The sequence below is a fragment of the Thermobia domestica genome, chromosome 1 (genome assembly GCF_964235325.1).
Source record: "Thermobia domestica chromosome 1, izTheDome1.hap1.1, whole genome shotgun sequence".
Classification (NCBI taxonomy): domain Eukaryota; kingdom Metazoa; phylum Arthropoda; class Insecta; order Zygentoma; family Lepismatidae; genus Thermobia; species Thermobia domestica.
Window position 1 is genome coordinate 70,313,431 of NC_137454.1, and position 17,403 is coordinate 70,330,833.

At 35.6% G+C, this 17,403-nt stretch overlaps 1 protein-coding gene across 2 annotated transcripts in view; it reads left to right on the top strand.

Annotated features, from left to right (window-relative positions):
• Positions 1–17,403, top strand: part of Ndae1 (Na[+]-driven anion exchanger 1) — a 518,135-nt gene that overhangs the window by 29,552 nt on the left and 471,180 nt on the right. Inside the window, exon 1 of one of the 2 annotated variants that reach the window (XM_081758590.1) lies at positions 4,696–5,075. The exons of the other annotated variant lie outside the window; for it this stretch is intronic. Coding sequence (XP_081614716.1) covers positions 5,029–5,075 — 47 coding nt within the window. The 5' untranslated portion in view covers positions 4,696–5,028. Of the gene's footprint in view, positions 1–4,695; positions 5,076–17,403 lie in introns of those variants that run through there. 2 annotated transcript variants of the gene reach the window in all.

A 17,403-nucleotide genomic window follows, 5' to 3' on the forward strand; every position in this document is an offset into this window, starting at 1 on the left:
CTAAATCGACTTGCTGCATTTGCAACTAAATCGAAGCAACTAGGCCGAATCAGATTGATGGATGTGTTCAATTATTTCAACCACAGAAAATAGAACGTCTTTTAATTCAGTTGCCAGTCGATTAGTCGCCTTCGATCAACAAGCGATTAAGTTGAAGTCCCGTTTACACGGTCGATTAAGTTGAAAGTGACGTCAATTCAACTGAATCGAACGCAAATCGACTAAGTGTAAACGCCCCATAAGCTTGCAAATGAACTATAATATGGTGATGATCTATAATATGGTTGAATCGGACCCCCCTAACTTCAGCCGGTCCCCCCTACATTTTTGTGCTGGCTACCGGCCTGGGCGGCATTTTTGGCTCCCTTTTTTCTTCCTTGTAGATTATAGAATAAATTAATTTACTATTCTGGAAATTTCCTATGCGAGTGTTTTTGTATTATGTTCTATATTTCTTCTCCTTTCTTCCTTTTTGAGTGATCCTATATTGCATGTATCGTGCATTCAACAATGAGTTATTGTATAAACATGACTGTTGGATTGAGATGACAATTTGGTCATTGCAATTTACATCACAAGAACTACATTTGAAGATAGGAGCAGTTTTGAATATGTAGTCTACGGCGCCAGAGTATGTTAATTCAACCCTGTGTTCACCCCTTCTCAAGAGTTGCAGTATCATATCGAAGACAGGAGTTTCATGGGACTAGATCTCTTCAATGACAATTTTAGATATTTTAGAACTAATACTAATTAAAATTTAAAATATATATATTAAAATCAATATTTATCTGTGAGCATGAACTCAACAACTCACAATATTGGAAAAAATCGAATATAGTAAGCATAGGCCTACATTTGTTCGATTTTAACTTTTCTTCTAGCAGCTTTGGTGTATGTACGTGCATTTAGTTCCATCAGACTCCGTTAGATGTCAGTACACTCAAATTGGTGTTCGTAAGTGTACGCTCCGGCTCCGCGTAAAATGCAGCAAAACTGAAAGTAGAACGCATCTGGGCTATTCAGTGAGTTCACCCATTGCGAATTTTGGATAAATATTGTTTTTCTACGTATTTGCTCGAAATAACGCTATTTATTGTAGTTTAATTAAGATTCGAAGCCGCAGCGAAGGATGTGCATTGTATTCAATCTTTCATGTGTATCTATAAAACTCAACCATTATCAATACACTACTGGATGAAGGTCTCTCCCGCTCTTCTCCAACATTACCTATTTTGTTTAATTCTCTTCCAAGTTGATCTGTAGTAGCGATGATTTTTAGGAGTGGCTCAGGAAGAATTACCCCTGGAGCAAAGAATTCGCTCCTCGGGGCATTTCCCCGATTGTCTTCTACATGGGTTACCAGTATTTTACAGTACCACTATTACCTCTATTTATTCTTAGTCCCTCGGGGGATCTTCTGAAATCGTCACTATTCTGCAGTGCTTCTTGGTTGAATCATTCAACACTGCATGATATCATTCCGTGGCTCCTTTCTTGCCTTATTTTGTGCAGTCCTCGAGCACATATTACGTTGTAAACTGATGACAGCGAAGATGCGTAGATGACAGGAACCCACGTTACATGGACTGTTATACTGGGACTAATGAGGATTTTTTATTTTTATTTTTTCAATTTTGAGATTTGGGCCTGGAAATGTTTCTTCCACTTGTCTCGATCTTCAGCTTCTTCTTTTAACTCCCAATATTTTCTAATATATATATATATATATATATATATATATATATATAGTGGCGGATCCAGGATATGATCAAGGGAGGGGCTAAACCATAGTTTGCCGTTTTATCCAGTGTAAACCTGAGCGTCAAGGGGCTATAGCCCCTTAGCCCCCTTGGATCCGCCCTTGTATATATATATATATATATATATATATATATATATATATATATATATATATATATATATATATATATATATATATATATATAGAGGAGTCTCTTTAATTCGAAGTCCCAGGAAACAAGAAAAATTTCGAATTATCCAAAATTCGAATTAACCAAAAATCTCATTTTAAAGTAAAATGAAGGGAACAAAATAACTGTACTGTATATGAAAAACTAATTAACATGCAATACACCTTACGTATAAATCACCACATTTCCGTAAGGAATTAGAATAGGCGCCGTGATTCGACATTGTGCATAATGCACGCCAATAGATCACAAACGAATCTGCTTACCTTTTTGTCACTGTTTTAGTTCAGTTAAAAAGAATTGCACAAATATCTCGTTCTTGCAAGTCATTTGGTAGTGGAGGACAGGGTTCAAGGTCATTGACATTTCTACAAAAGGAATGGACACTTCTAGGTTATTGAGGAGGTGGAGAGATGCGTACCAACCATCTTCTACCGGATCCTCTATAACGAGAGGAAGTCCAAATGAGGTGGTATAAACAAAATTTCTTTCCCATGGTCGCTTCTGGATAAGATAACAGATAAATAAAAACCAATTGAAATTACATTGTTTTATTTGCAATTTGTCGAACAGTGCAAGTTTTTCCACTGTAAATACTTCGAATTATCCAAATAGGACTTTCAAATGTTCGAATTACCCATGATTTTTTACCATTGTTTTTAATACAGTTTTCAAGGGGAATAAGCTTTTGTTCGAATTATCCAAGTTCGAATTAAAAAGAGTCCGCTGTATATGCTTCAGAAGAGAACAAAATCTAGTGGCAAGGAGAAAAGAAGCAGGGATTAGAATTATTGTAATATGATTGCCATATCTCGGAATCCCTTAAAGTTAGAGACGTGAAATTTAGGATTATTGGATTTTCATTAAAGTCATTTCCTGTTCAATGTAACTACGAACAGGGATAAAAGTGGATCTGAAAAGATTGGGGGACAGTCCGCCATCCCCCTGCCTATCTTTATCCATTGTCATTTTTTTAGGAACTGGGGGAACGCAGTACATATTTTTTGGAGGTGAGAGGACGGTGTCCCCCGCATTCCCCCCTCACGTTTACCTCTGACTACGATGCGGTGCCTCAAGCTCTCCAAGTGTGATTTCAGATTTTGCGAGGGACAAGGCGAGATTTTCCATTGACATATAAGATTTACGTTTCTTGTTAGTATATTAGTATACAATATAGTGTATATATATATATATATATATATATATATATATATATATATATATATATATATATATATATATATACACAGGAGAGGATCCAGGATATGATCAAGGGAGGGGCTAAACCATATTTTGACGTTTTATCTAGTGTAAAGCAGGATTGAAGCCCATTTTATCCAGTGTGTACCTCAGCGTCAAGGGGGCTATAGCCCCCCTTGGATCCGCCACTATATATGTGTTTCTCAAATATATATAAACATGTATTTCTCAAACTCGGAGGGGGGAGTATTGCCCCCTTCTTGTCCTCCCCAAATGATGTCCTACTTCAAGCACTCGTTTATATATTTTCTTCCAACTTTGGTCAGCTTTGCACGATTAGATGAACACTCAAATCGTAGAAAAAATGTCATTCAACTATCTTTAATTTCATTTTTTTTAAAAATCCTTTGTCTCCTTGTCCTTATTTACCCTGGCTAAGCATGTACTCTAGTTAATCACATCTTATATACATTCGAAAGTGATGTAATGTGATACGTATATATTAACCCTCCTCCACACACATATAGGCCTATTGTTGCAGTTCCAAGATTGAGGAATATTGAAATCTTTTCCATTTCAGTAGTATATGAAAGACTCAATGGTAGGGGTTGCAATCTGCCACCAATCCCCTTTCAATATACCACTGGCTAGCAATCTCTTCGTGGTCAAGTGGCTAATACGCTTGCTGTCTGTGCGTGTAGTTCCCGGTTCAGTACTCGCTGCGGGTGCTTACCTCAGATATAAATCCGAGTAGTGGTTCGGATCCCACTTTAAGAAGCAGTAGGAACAGGAGAGCTTTTGTGAGAAGCACTGAACCTCCGAGTTCCATAGGCCATAGAGTTAGTTAGTTAGATGCCACCTCGTACAGCTTCGAAAAAAGCAGCTAGGACATATTAATTTATCAAACAATCAATTAATTCAATGAATGGTACGGCTGCTGTAATACGTGTTCAATATTGAGCGCTACTATAACTCTGAGCCACTGTACTAACATATTTTTATATTTAAAAAAAAATGAAAAAGAAACTCGGTTTGCTACGGTAATCTTTTCGAAAGTGTCCTACGTCCTTTGAAAGTACGCTGGAGTTCTAAGAAAAGGTTAGTTCATAGCAATTTTATGTGAACATCAAATGAGAAAGTGCAAACACGACTCACATTCAAATGGCAACACAGTAAATTTCTGTGAACAGCAATTTGCAAAAAAAGTCACGCTTAGGAAAAGAAATGAAGAGTTGAGTTTATGAATAATTTCTGGAGAACAAAAGATTTCGTGAAGTTCTCCAGTTCTGCTAGCTGGAATTATTTCGTCGAAAGAAATATGCTGCTGGCTGTGCTGGCCTGGCCTGGAAGGGATATTCCTGAGCCGACTTTCTAGAGGGTTGGATACACACACAAGGAATACGAAGCGGTGGATGGCAACGCGAAATCTTGTGCGGGGGCTGTTGAACGCGTCATATGTGTTCCCCGCTGAAGCGGCGATTGGCTCTCGTGGTTGACCTAGCGCTGCGTTCGAGGCTTCGCGGGAACGTGTATGTAGCTTAGCTTTGGGCAACCACGTGGTGCAGCCAGCTGACAGCTCCGAGCGGGTGCGGAGGGAGTCGGTTCGTCGGTCGGTGGTGAATCAGTCATCATCTGGTTTCTGTACGGCGGCGTCTGCTTCTTTGTTCTCTCTCTTTTTCCTCTCTCGTGTCAATCTCGGAGCTGAAATGGTGATGCACATTGTTGTGTTGTGAAGATTTGTGTGCATGTGTGTGTTTGTTCTTAATGAAAACCTTATAATATTTTTTACCCTCAATAATACTCCCTTTGAGCTTGCTTAATTTTTGTTTTTGAACAAAACAATAATATTCGAACCATCTCTCATCGCTATTAAATCACGCGTGGTGCTTCACAGATGGCTCCGACAGTCGGACTTACAAACAGCTGTGCGGCCAAATCTAGGTACGTACATTTTTTTTAAACTTTCCTTTTTTGTTTGCAACTTTTATTTGGAATTTGTCTCCATGGATAATATAATCAAGCTCTTCTAAATTTTTAAAATGGAAATTATCAACGGTAGAAGCAGAAAAAACGAGTAATAATAATAAATAAGCCTAACTTAAAAAAAAAATCCCTAAGGGAGGAAGACTTTGGATTCGGCATTCTTGGCATTTCCGTTTTGTACTTATAAGACTTATGGTAGGTTTTCTGCTGGTGATTTTAGAATAGAATTTCTATTAAGTGAAGGGGCCACCGTGGCTCAGTGGTAGAGCGTTTATCTTTGGTAAGTGGGGTCCTGGGTTCAGGGGCGGATCCAGGACCGACTTCTGGGGGGGCGGTGGGTTGTCATACTGCTACTTTTAAGGGCTCCAAACTTTGGGATGGGTTTTATTTATATATATAAAATAAGAAAGTTTCCTCTTCTGGGGGGGGGCGATCGCCCCCCTGGATCCGCCCCTGCCTGGGTTCGATTCCCGGTCATTTCAGTTTGTGGAGCACAATATTGTGTCCGTTGGATTTCTCGAAGATTCTCCGTGTCCTTCCACAATTTCATTCCACCAATTCTTCCATCCTGATCTCCTTGCCTTAATCATCCGAGCTTCAAGTGTATAATCGTAGGACGTTAAAGATTTCATTTTTAAAAAAAAAAAAATAAGTGAAGTCTCTATAAAATAGCCACTAGTTGAATTAAACGTACGTTTATTTATTTATTTTACTACAATAGAAGTTGGAAACATGTTAAATTACGAACTGATAAAAGGAAGAACTATTTATATTCACCAATTTTTTATTCTAGAAAGGAAACAAACTTTAGATTTCCTTCTTTGTTCTCGCTTCCTTCCGAGTTAACGCTAATCATTAGTGTTAATAGAATTTCCTGTGTTCAGCATATTAGCATATTTACGTTTCCAAGTACAAGTATGCAAAATACAAGTGTAAATATTCAAAATAGACGAATTCATTTGCTTTTATTTATAGATCAAAGATCCGAGATTCCTAATGTAGCATTTTTTTTTAAAATTTATTTACTTGCTTTACCGTGCGAGCAGTATAGGTGAAAAAGATCATGTTCTCATACTATTTCGGAAGATACCATATTCAAATCCCACGTTCCGTCTTCCAATACGTTATAGGATTTTATTACTTTTTCGCCTTGTTATCTTTGGTTAGTGTATTGTGTTTTAATTACCATTTGCAATTTAAAATTATGTTCGAAAAAAAAACTGCAATAAATAGATAAATGGAGAATGATTACTTTACTTTTAGAAGATGTATACAGAATGAAATGAGATTCTGTTTGTACGTCCCACGTATATGCCCTGTAAACTAGAGAAGATAGATAGTTGTGAAAAAATGGTGGAATGAGAATGTGGTCGAAAACAGGAGAACTCTTATAGTCTGCGGGATCGAACCAGGGACCCATCATACCAGAGTTAAGCGATATAAAACTGAGCCACCGTTCCTCCTGACGTCCTATAGCCAGAGTATATATATATATATATATATATATATATATATATATATATATATATATATATATATATATATATATATATATATATATATATATATATACAGGCGCGGATCCAAGGGGAGGGCTATAGAGGCTATAGCCCCTTGACTCTCAGGTATACACTGGATAAAATGGACTTCAATCATGGGCACCCGAAGAAAATTTTCTACTGGCGGGGGGGAGGCTCAAATCCCTGGATGCTTCATTACGTTTGGTATTTTCTATTTGTATTAAGAAAATCTTAAGAAATTTAATACATTTTCGTGAGCCAGGGGTTGGGGGCTCGGGCACCACCCTGCTCTCCCCTTCGGGTGCTTATGGCTTCAATCCTACTTTCACATTGGATAAAGCGGAAAACTGTGGTTTAACTCTTCCCTTGATCATACCCTGGATCCATGGTTGTATATATATATATATATATATATATGAGTAAAAGTGAACCAGAGAAGGTAGGGCAAGGTGGCGGCGTAATTTTTTAGAAACTGGGGAAGATGCCGTACGTATTTTTTCGAGATGGGAGAACATCATCCTCAGCGTTTCCCCTCACTTTTACCCCTGTATATATATATATATATATATATATATATATATATATATATATAGGCCTATGATTTTCGTTTTTTTTATCCTCCTTTACAAATTTATAGTTCAAATTAAGCTATCTCTGACGATGGTTATAGAAAACTTTCAAAAAGTATCATGTTCAGGTTCCTTTGAACATATTGTAAAATGACCTTGTCTATCTTTAGCTGTATCCGGAACTTTGCTAATTAATAAATGATTAATAAGATGCTATATATATATATTTATATAGTTAAATAAATATACATGTATGTAATTTCAGTTACGTATTAACACAGTTTTGGCACGAGGCAATCAGATCTTATCGCTCAGTGACTCATGTCAAGTTTGTAGCTCTGCTGATTATTTTGTCTTCACTGAGAGTTGGACATTGTGTATCTAACGATGTTACGCTATCAGGAGCTGAGCATTTCACTCGCCGGTCCCTAATAGTAGAGGATCTGAGTTTGAATTCCGGTTACAAATCTGTAACAAGAAGTTCAGTTAATAGTTCAGCACTAGGCAGCACAAAAATCGTAATTGGAATTAAATATACTGAGAGAAAAGCAATAAGGGAAAAAGAAGAAAGTTTGTACTTTTCAGAAAGTGGAAGCTTAAAATTGCAATAAACTAACTTCTTGTTAAAAGTTGTGCTTATATCTTGTACTAATGATTTCACTTGCCCTTAAAATAATACGTAGAACGAATTTTAATTGCAAGTGTCTTAAAATATTCAATTAATATTTTGAGTTGATTATCGTAAAATTTCGGCGAAGGCAAACTGTAGTCCGTTAACCTAAAAAATCTCTGTTGAACGTCTCATCCAGTGATGTACCTAATTTCATAGTTTACGGTTGCTTAGGAGAGACAGGGTAGTGTTCTACATGGAATCGAACTGCGGATAAGAAGATAAGAGTGCTAACCCGCGGGCTACTTATTCGCGTTTCTTTGAGTTTATATTGTAGGGAAATTAGACCCCATTTTAGAAATTTCAACTTAGTACAGTATACATATTTTTATAGACATTCTACTCAAAGTACCCCTGAAATGTATCTAAAATAACGCTTGAGATATCTTGTTATAAGTACGAATCATTATAGGAATTTCTCTACAAATGAAGCTTCTTCTCTTCGTTGGTAAAGTGTTAATTAGCAATGCCATAGGGAAACACGAGTAGAATATAGCGACCTATATTTCAGAGTGTGACCAAGGTATTATGTAAAAGTTAATACAGTATACTCATGTTTCCCAATACAATACAAACACCTGAAATTATACGAACCTTAGTGTTTGAACACCCTTAACAAACTTCTGTATATGTCACTATAGCTGCCCTCCTCACTAGTCTAGTGGCTAGCGCTTGCGCCTTTGGTGGATGTTGTCCCAGGTTGGATTCCGGTGGAAAATACAGGAAATTTAATTTCACAATAATTTACTTTCATTACGCTTCCGTTTCCTTTAGCCTAACGGGCATATTCGTGGAATATTAAACTTTTTTTTTATTTGTTTTTACTGTAGCTAGTATCCTTGTATCGCTTTTTTCAAGCAATAATTATTTTATCACTGTATACCTAGGTATAAATTGTAATGATCATTCCTCATCAATCTTGAAAAAGTACCGAAATGTTTCGTGCCAAAATTTCCTTTCGATACCAGTATATTATTGTCACAGCTCCGCAGATCATATTATACTTGACCTCGTTTAAGACTATTGTATATCTTTCAGAGTAAAATATTTAGTATGATATATTTTTTGTTTATTTATTTATTAACGAAGCTTCTTATAGAGTCAAATGACAATTCACATTACAAAAATCATATAATATATACATTTTATATACATTATGTATATTAAAAAATTCTACTCCCGTTTGTTTCGTAAAGTTGAGTTGATGTTTTCGTGGGAAAAGTTCGTTAGGATGGTTGCATGTTGGATTCGTACCCAAGACTTTACAATTAGTAGGTGATCATTCGTTTGAACTCGCCCAATAAAAATAATTTTCGTCTAACAAGATTCACCTATGTGGATAGCAAGCATTCCACCACTGAAATATTTTTTGATTGATTGGCATTTTCAGGGCTGAGATAGTTGATTGGTTGGTACTTAACAATCATTTTCAGTGCTGAAATAGTTGATTGATTGGTACTTGACAATCATTTTCAGCGCTGTGATAGTTGATTGATTGGTAGTTAACAATCATTTTCAGCGCTGAGATAGTTGATTGATTGGTACTTAACAATCATTTTCATCGCTAAGATAGTATGAAACTGTAAATAGGATCTACTGCTTCACAGCTTCAATCGGGATTGGAAGAAACTCAGGATGTCATTCTCAACCAATCCACCAGAAAAAAGAATGAAAACAGAACGATTACTGTGTATCGTCCTCCTTCGGGTAACTTCGCGTTATAACGAGAAGCCTCCGATGATAGTAGTCTGGCGCGAACTTGAAGTAGTTACTCATGTTGCCAAATCTAATATTTTTGAAGAAACTAGAAACAACCCTGGAACCCAACATAGAGAGTCAGTTATATCATAGCTCTGGGACCTATTTCCAATGGAGCACGTGCAAACAACTTAAAAAGAATTTGAAATACAGTATATGAGTAATTTTCTTTTGTTTGTCTATACCACGTGGATACAAAGTGACGCTCACATTATGCTATAATATGCACTAAAATAAGGAAAGAATTATCCTAACCAAGATGAGTTTTTTTATGCTTAGGAGCGTATCTTTTCTATTCCGGCGAGTGCCTTAGGACAGAGTGTCTCAAACTGTGGTTCTCAGGATTTCGCTCTTACATTGAACATTAGTCCAAAAGAGACCAAAACAAAAAAAAAATAACAAAATTCAAGTGAATTGCATATCACCCATTGTAGCTGAAGATCTTAAACAAGATTTGGAAATTATATATGTAAACGTCTTTCATTTTCCATTTCAACCTTTAACTATAATTAAGAAAAATACTAATTACTTTCTTCTATTAGGGTCTACCAATATAAAATTAATGGAATTTTGGTAGTACTGTTATTAAAATATAGTATCACTAGTGTTAACATACGCATAGAGCAGAGCTCCCTGGTGGTTATGTAGTTAGGATAAACGCCTTCGGTGAGGAAGAAGCGGGCTCGGTTCCCGGTAGGAATCTTTCTTTATATTTGAAATTTTATTCACCTGTATAACTGAATTAGATTAGTTTTTCTCCTTGCAAGTCATATCAGAAATCAAATATTTCTTATTACGGTTTTAATAATTTGAAGATACTATTAGTTTGTTCGAGGTCAATATCCGAAGCTTCGGAGTCACTAACTTCATTTACTATTGTCGAAGAAATTGAATGGTTTTCTTCATTATTTTCTACAGTTGAAATCTTTTCTTGAAGTACCAGTTGATTACAGACTGATATATATATATATATATATATATATATATATATATATATATATATATATATATATATATATTTCTTCTACCTTTTCTTCTTGATACTCTCTCCACGATTACAAATTTTCTTTGCTTCCTGTATTTGACTATTCAAGGTCACTGCCTAATATAACTTTTTTTGGACCTCCACCATCTATATTAATTGAATTACTATTAACATTGCAGGTTTCTACTCATTCAGTCTCTACATCTGGGACCACTGAAGCCAAACCATGATGTAAAACATTTGTCGAGACTATACAAGCACTCAAGTTTATCTCAGGATCATCTTCTAGAGAATCGTGAATAGTTCGGTTTAAATTCATCTTATCTTCTCATGCAGGATGTTCAGGATGTTGAGAATATAAAACTGAAGTATTAACTTCCATCCCATGTACGAGATCCCACCATTCTCTTAATTGAATATCACTTTGAGCGTTGGTCTATAATAAATTATTTTCAAAGTCACACTGTACTAATACATTTCAAAAGTGGTTGAAATGATTTTCAGGTCATAGAAATAAAGATACCATTGAATTATCTGAATCAGGAAAACTATACCGATTCAGAGAAATGTTACTTGTTATTAATCATCATAAGGCCATCACAATCACCCGACGTAAATCACCCAACACTGCTACTAACATTCCCAGATTTCATCACCAATGAAATTGTTCATCTATTCGATGGTCGATGTGATTCGAAAACCGTTGTATGTCCACGTCTCATAGCCCCACTGCTCAGAGGGACGCTAAACTCCAATACAACCACTAACGATATGTTCAAATCATTATGTACGTTCGTATGTTCTGGTTAATAGGAGTCCCCACTTGAAAAAAAATGAGAAACACCGCTTTAAGCCACCATAGCATCGCACACTTGAGCAGTTGTCCGTTTTCGTCGAAACAGGAATTCCTTAATTGTTGGTTGAATTGAAGTTCAGCGTCTCTTCCAGCACCGAGACCATATGAGACATGGAGAATCCGAACCACTGGAATACGCTCAAATTACAATGCTCTCGCACCATGAGTCGAATACAAGTAGGGATGCCCCCGAGATGAGTCGAGACAGGATTTTCCTGACAAAATTCGAGTCGAGACACGGCTCTTCCAATAGAGAAATATACATTTTTCGAGTCGAGACATCACTTTTACAGCACATTTTCGAGACAAGACAGCCACAAATCTTGTCTCGTGTGCATCAGTAAATACAAGACGTCGTGTGCCAAAGGCGTGTGCTAGTCACTAGATCTACAGAAAAAGTAGGAATTCCTTTTCCACCGAAAACAGATAGATTGATCTGTTCAGGGTTGCCAGTTTTCACCGACCGCTATGCTGCGTCGCCGCTGTACAGACAGTTTTGTTCTTCCTTCAACCAAAGTCGTTTGAAAAGGTTAGAATGGTTACTAAACATGTTCTCAAAATATATTGTCTGATGAAAATTGTACGTAGACGACAAACTTAAGAGAAATTGATTCTAATATAGCCTTCATGAGAATCACACACGATGTGCTAATCAGGGTGATAACTGCAAGGGCTGTGAGATTGGGTAAATTCTTTCCTTGGGATATATTACGGTTATAAACTAAGATATAGGCCTATATATATATTTTTTTTTTTTGCGTCTATCAAAATACTGTAATTACTTAAGAAGCATGTAATTCTTCTTGTAGCTTGAAATGTAATAAGTGCTACACTGATTAATGCATACTGTATTCTCGAAAACATCATCCTACTATGGCCTAAAGTTGCAAAATTCTGTGGAAAGAAATTTTGTGGTCAACTACTACTTTTCTATATACTTATATAAGACTGTTTTTTTTTTTTCTATTGGAGAAAATGGCGGCGTAGGTATTTAATTATAAGTGACGCTCAACACAAGGGAAAGTAAATTAAGAACAGGACATAAATCCAAACAATAACGTAAGGTTATGACTCATCTTGGCTCATTATATAAGAAATATGATAATTAATTTGTTCTCGTTCATACCATAGATTTTATTGATTTTTACCAGGAAATATTAAAACTTTTCACTTGAATGACAATAAAATTACTTTGTTGAAGTAAAAGCGAATACTAGGTATAATTTCACATTCTATATTAAAATCTTTGTTTTACGGAAGCCAACAGTACGCAGCTTATTTCTGTTGATGACAGGTTTCCAGCATTATCTTCGGAACAGAAAAGCTGATAACCAGTAGAGTGATATTGGTCACAATAAACATTAAAAATTTACAGCAGTAATTTATTAGCACTGAATAGAAGTCTGACATGCATTTTGGAAAGTGTAATTTTAAAGCAGGATACCAATAAAATATTAGAGAAAATCACTGCACAACAAAAATAAAAATTTTTGTAGATGAAAAAAGGAAAGAAAGCAGAAAACTTAATCATAAAGAACCCTGAAAGTTATGTTAAGGGTTGTTAATACGAATTATTAAATCAAAAAGTCTCAGAGGTGCGAGGTATACTGCTTTTACAGAAAATTCGTGGGAGTTTATGTTAGTTTTTTTTATTATTATTATTGAAGAGACCTCTGGGTATGCCTAAAAGATGATTAAAAGTAATATATCATAAAATAGAATCTTTGGAAGTGGGATGTATCCCAATTGGAAAGCCTTTGGATAAACGATCTTTGAAATAATCTTACATTATTATTTCTTCTCTGAGAATGCCTAGATGAAGATTAAAAACTTACATAAAACAGGATTTTAGGAAAATAGGAAGTAAGAGTTTCTACTAGCCAGAAGAATGAATTCATTGGCGTTCTTTGATTTGCGGGGATATACTCATGAAATCCTTAAATCATAAAGTTAGATATTGGGTTACGACTTGAAATGTCCAACTGACGTGTTCGATTTCAAAAGTGACAAAAATGAAAGTTGCAGTTCCTGGTTAATCAAGGTAGTGTCCAACTAAAGCTGCAGGCATGTACTATTGCTGTGGCTCATCCAAGATTAGATTCTATGAAAAGGAAATCTCGAGCCTAGAATACAAAGTCCTTCAACTCACTCGGTCCTTCTGGTCATAGGGAATGTTTCCTCTGTCAAGAAGTGATCAAGATGCCAGAAACAGAGTAGTCGATTGGAGAGACAGCAGTAGAATGCAATGGATAAAGCAGGGTGTTAGGATATTTCAATCGCACCAAACCAATAGTTAGTTACGGTGTGTTAAATTAGTTTTTTAAAAAGCTGACTTCAGAGTCAGAGAATGGAGCTATGTATGAAAACCACTGAAGCTGATTTAGTATTGGCATCTTGTGTTGAAAATATGGACTACTTTAGTAAAAAAAAAAAAAAAAAAAGTACTTAACTAATGAACGAAACATTGTCTTGAAATAGGAGATAAATACATATGTATATTTAAAACAAATCGCATTCTGTGAAAATTTGTCCAAAACACTCAAAAACACATGGAAAAGGCAAGTTGAATAAAACCATCTAAAGATAAACTAGTCTATTCATAGAAATGAAGTACATCATTTAAATTTTACATTGACGTATATATACCATGTGTTGTTTGTTTCTGTAAGTAGAACACAACTTTACGTTCACGTCAAAAGTAGAATTATAATTTTAAAAATTGAGAACATGAACTGTGCGCAAACAAACAAATGTGAATGTATATGTTATTATCCAACTGATTATTCACATGTTTACTTCGAAATTTGATGGTTTCGTCATAAAATTCTTTTAGTAAACATAGTCCATGTATTTTGCTTGTATCTTTCCTGTCAGTTCTGCAGAAGTCTAACCAAGACCTCACACTACAAATTAGTGTGTTGACAATTCGGCTATTAAGATACTTTATTGTAATTAGTGCATATCATGAAGTTCTTCTTTATGAGTTCTTCTTCTTCTTCTATTATTATTATTATTATTATTATTATTATTATTATTATTATTATTAGTAGTAGTAGTAGTAGTAGTAGTAGTAGTAGTAGTAGTAGTAGTAGGGGTCCCCGTATGCGCGAATGACTCATCCTCACTCTTGTGACGTCATAGGTCAAAGGTCAATGACCTTGGCCCGGGGTCAATGACCTAGGGGTACCTAGGACCACCCCCTCTAAATTTTGGCAGGGGTACCTTGGCCCACCCCCTAAATTTTGGCAGGGGTACATAGGACCACCCCCCTTAAATTTTGGAAATTGCCAAATCTAAAAATTTGGTATGGTAGCCTAGGACCATAGTATGTACCTCTATCAGTATTGGGTGTCTATGTCGTTCCCTTTCATGGGTAAAAAATTGCCAAAAATTCAAATTTCGGAGGTTTTTGACCTAATTTATCCTCTTGGATGAGGTATTATTACCTTATATAGTTATATGGGCGTATACAGGGGTCCATTACCTTTCATAAGACATGGGTACATTAATGTACCCCTTGAAATTTTTGGGAGGGGTACCTTGGCCCACCCCTTAAATTTTGGAAATTGCCCAATTTAAACATTGGGTATTATAGTACAGGACCCTAATATGTATTATGATAAATTTGGGTGGTCCACCTCGTTTCCTTCTAGGGGTACACAATTGCCAAAATATAAACGTAAGCAATACGTTATACCACGTGTTTGGTTTTTGGTCGATTTTATCCCCTTTGATGAGGTGTTATTACCCTATATGGTTATATGGGCGTATACAGGAGTCCATTACCTTTCATAAGACATGGGAATATTAATGCACCCCTTTAAAAATTTGGGAGGGGTACCTTGGCCCACCCCTTCAATTTTGGAAATTGCCCAATTTAAACATTTGGTATTATAGTATAGGACGCTAATATGGATCACTATAAATTTGGGTGGTCCACCTCGTTCCCTTTTAGGGGTACAAAATTGCCAAAATATAAACGTAAGCAATACGTTATACCACGTGTTTTGTTTCGACCTAAGTTATCCTTTTGATGAGGTGTTATTACCCTATATGGTTATATGGGAGTATACAGGGGTCCATTACCTTTCATAAGACATGGGTATATTAATGCACCCCGGGAGGGGTACCTTGGCCCACCCCTTCATTTTTAGAAATTGCCCAATTTAAACATTTGGTATTATAGTATAGGACGCTAATATGGATCACTATAAATTTGGGTGGTCCACCTCGTTCCCTTTCATGGGTACGAAATTGCCAAATTTAGGTACAACCACGTGTTTGGTTTTTGATTTAATTTATTCCCTTGGATGAGGTCCTATTACCTTATATGGTTATATGGTCATGTATAGGGGATCCATTATCTATTATAAGACATGGGTACATTGGTGCACCCCGGGAGGGGGTACCTTGGCCCACCCCTTAAATTTTGGAAATTGCCCAATTTCAACATTTGGTATTATAGTACAGGACCTGATAAATTTGGATGGTCCACATCGTTCCCTTTTAGGGGTACAAAAATTGCCAAAATATAAACGTTGTACCACGTGTTTGTTTTTTTGGTCCATTTTATCCCCTTTGATGAGATTCTATGATTACAGGGGTTCATTTCTTATCATAAGACATGGGCACCCTTCTTAAAATTTGGCAATGGGGGTCCACTGAAATTGTCCAATTGAAGCATAGTACAGGACCTCAATATGTTTCGGTGGTCCTATTACCAAATTTGTTTAGTACAACCACGTGTTCGGTTACTGACTCAATTAAGGTTATAAGGTATGGATGGGTATCCCCTTTCAATTTGGTAGGACCCTTCGGGTGTAGTACAGTCACGTGATCGATGATTTGGTTTTAATGCGCGACGAGGTCCCTGGTCAATGTTCTCTAGGAAAGATTCTTGGCATTTAAAACTTTTTTTTTCAACTTTTCAAACTAAAAAAAATGAAAACAAAAATTGAAACGAAAAAATTTCGAAACAAAAATGTTCAAACAAAATATTTTAAACAAAAAATTCGAACATTTTTTAAACTTAAATTTCAAACAAAAAGTTTTTTAGTTTGAAACAAAAAAATTTTAAACAAAAAAAAAATTGGAAACGAAAAATTTCAAAACAAAAATTTCGAACAAAAAAATTTAAACAAAAAATTTTGCAACAAAAAAAATTAAAAATTTTCAAACGAAAAAATTTCAAACAAATTTTTGAAAACAAAAATTTCAAAACAAAAATTTTCAACAAAAAAAATTTCAAACGAAAAAATTTTTAAACAAAATTTGAAACAAAAATTTTGAAACAAAAAAAATTTAAACAAAATTTTTGAAACAAAAATTACAAAACAAATTTCAAACGAAAAATTTTCAAATAGAATTTAAATCAAACAGTGATCAGCTTTCACGGTTAACCGTTAAACTTTATCCGGTTTTTAACTATTCGATTAACAAATAAACGGTTTTCAACTATTCGATTAACAAATAAACGGTTTTCAACTACTCGATAAACAGATGAACGGTTTTAACCTTTTCACACCAGTGAGTGCAAGAATTGTTGTACTCGCTTTAAATACGCATCATTTTTGAAACAAGGTGTTAGTGTTCATCATGGATACACAGTGGAAACATCCATTTACCTGTATTCTCGCAGGGCCTAGTGGGTGTGGAAAAACGTATTTTGTGAAGCGATTACTGTCACATCTCCCAACCATGATCAATGCAAAATTTCGTAAGATATACTGGTATTATGCAGAATGGCAAGACGTGTATGCAACAATGCCAGTTCCAGTAGAATTTCACGAAGGACTTCCACGAATGAAAGATTTTCAGCCTCAAGATGGACCACATTTGATTATTATTGATGACCATATGCGAGAAGTGAATAGTGATATTGTTGATATGTTCACAAAAGGATCACATCATCGAAATATTAGTGTGATT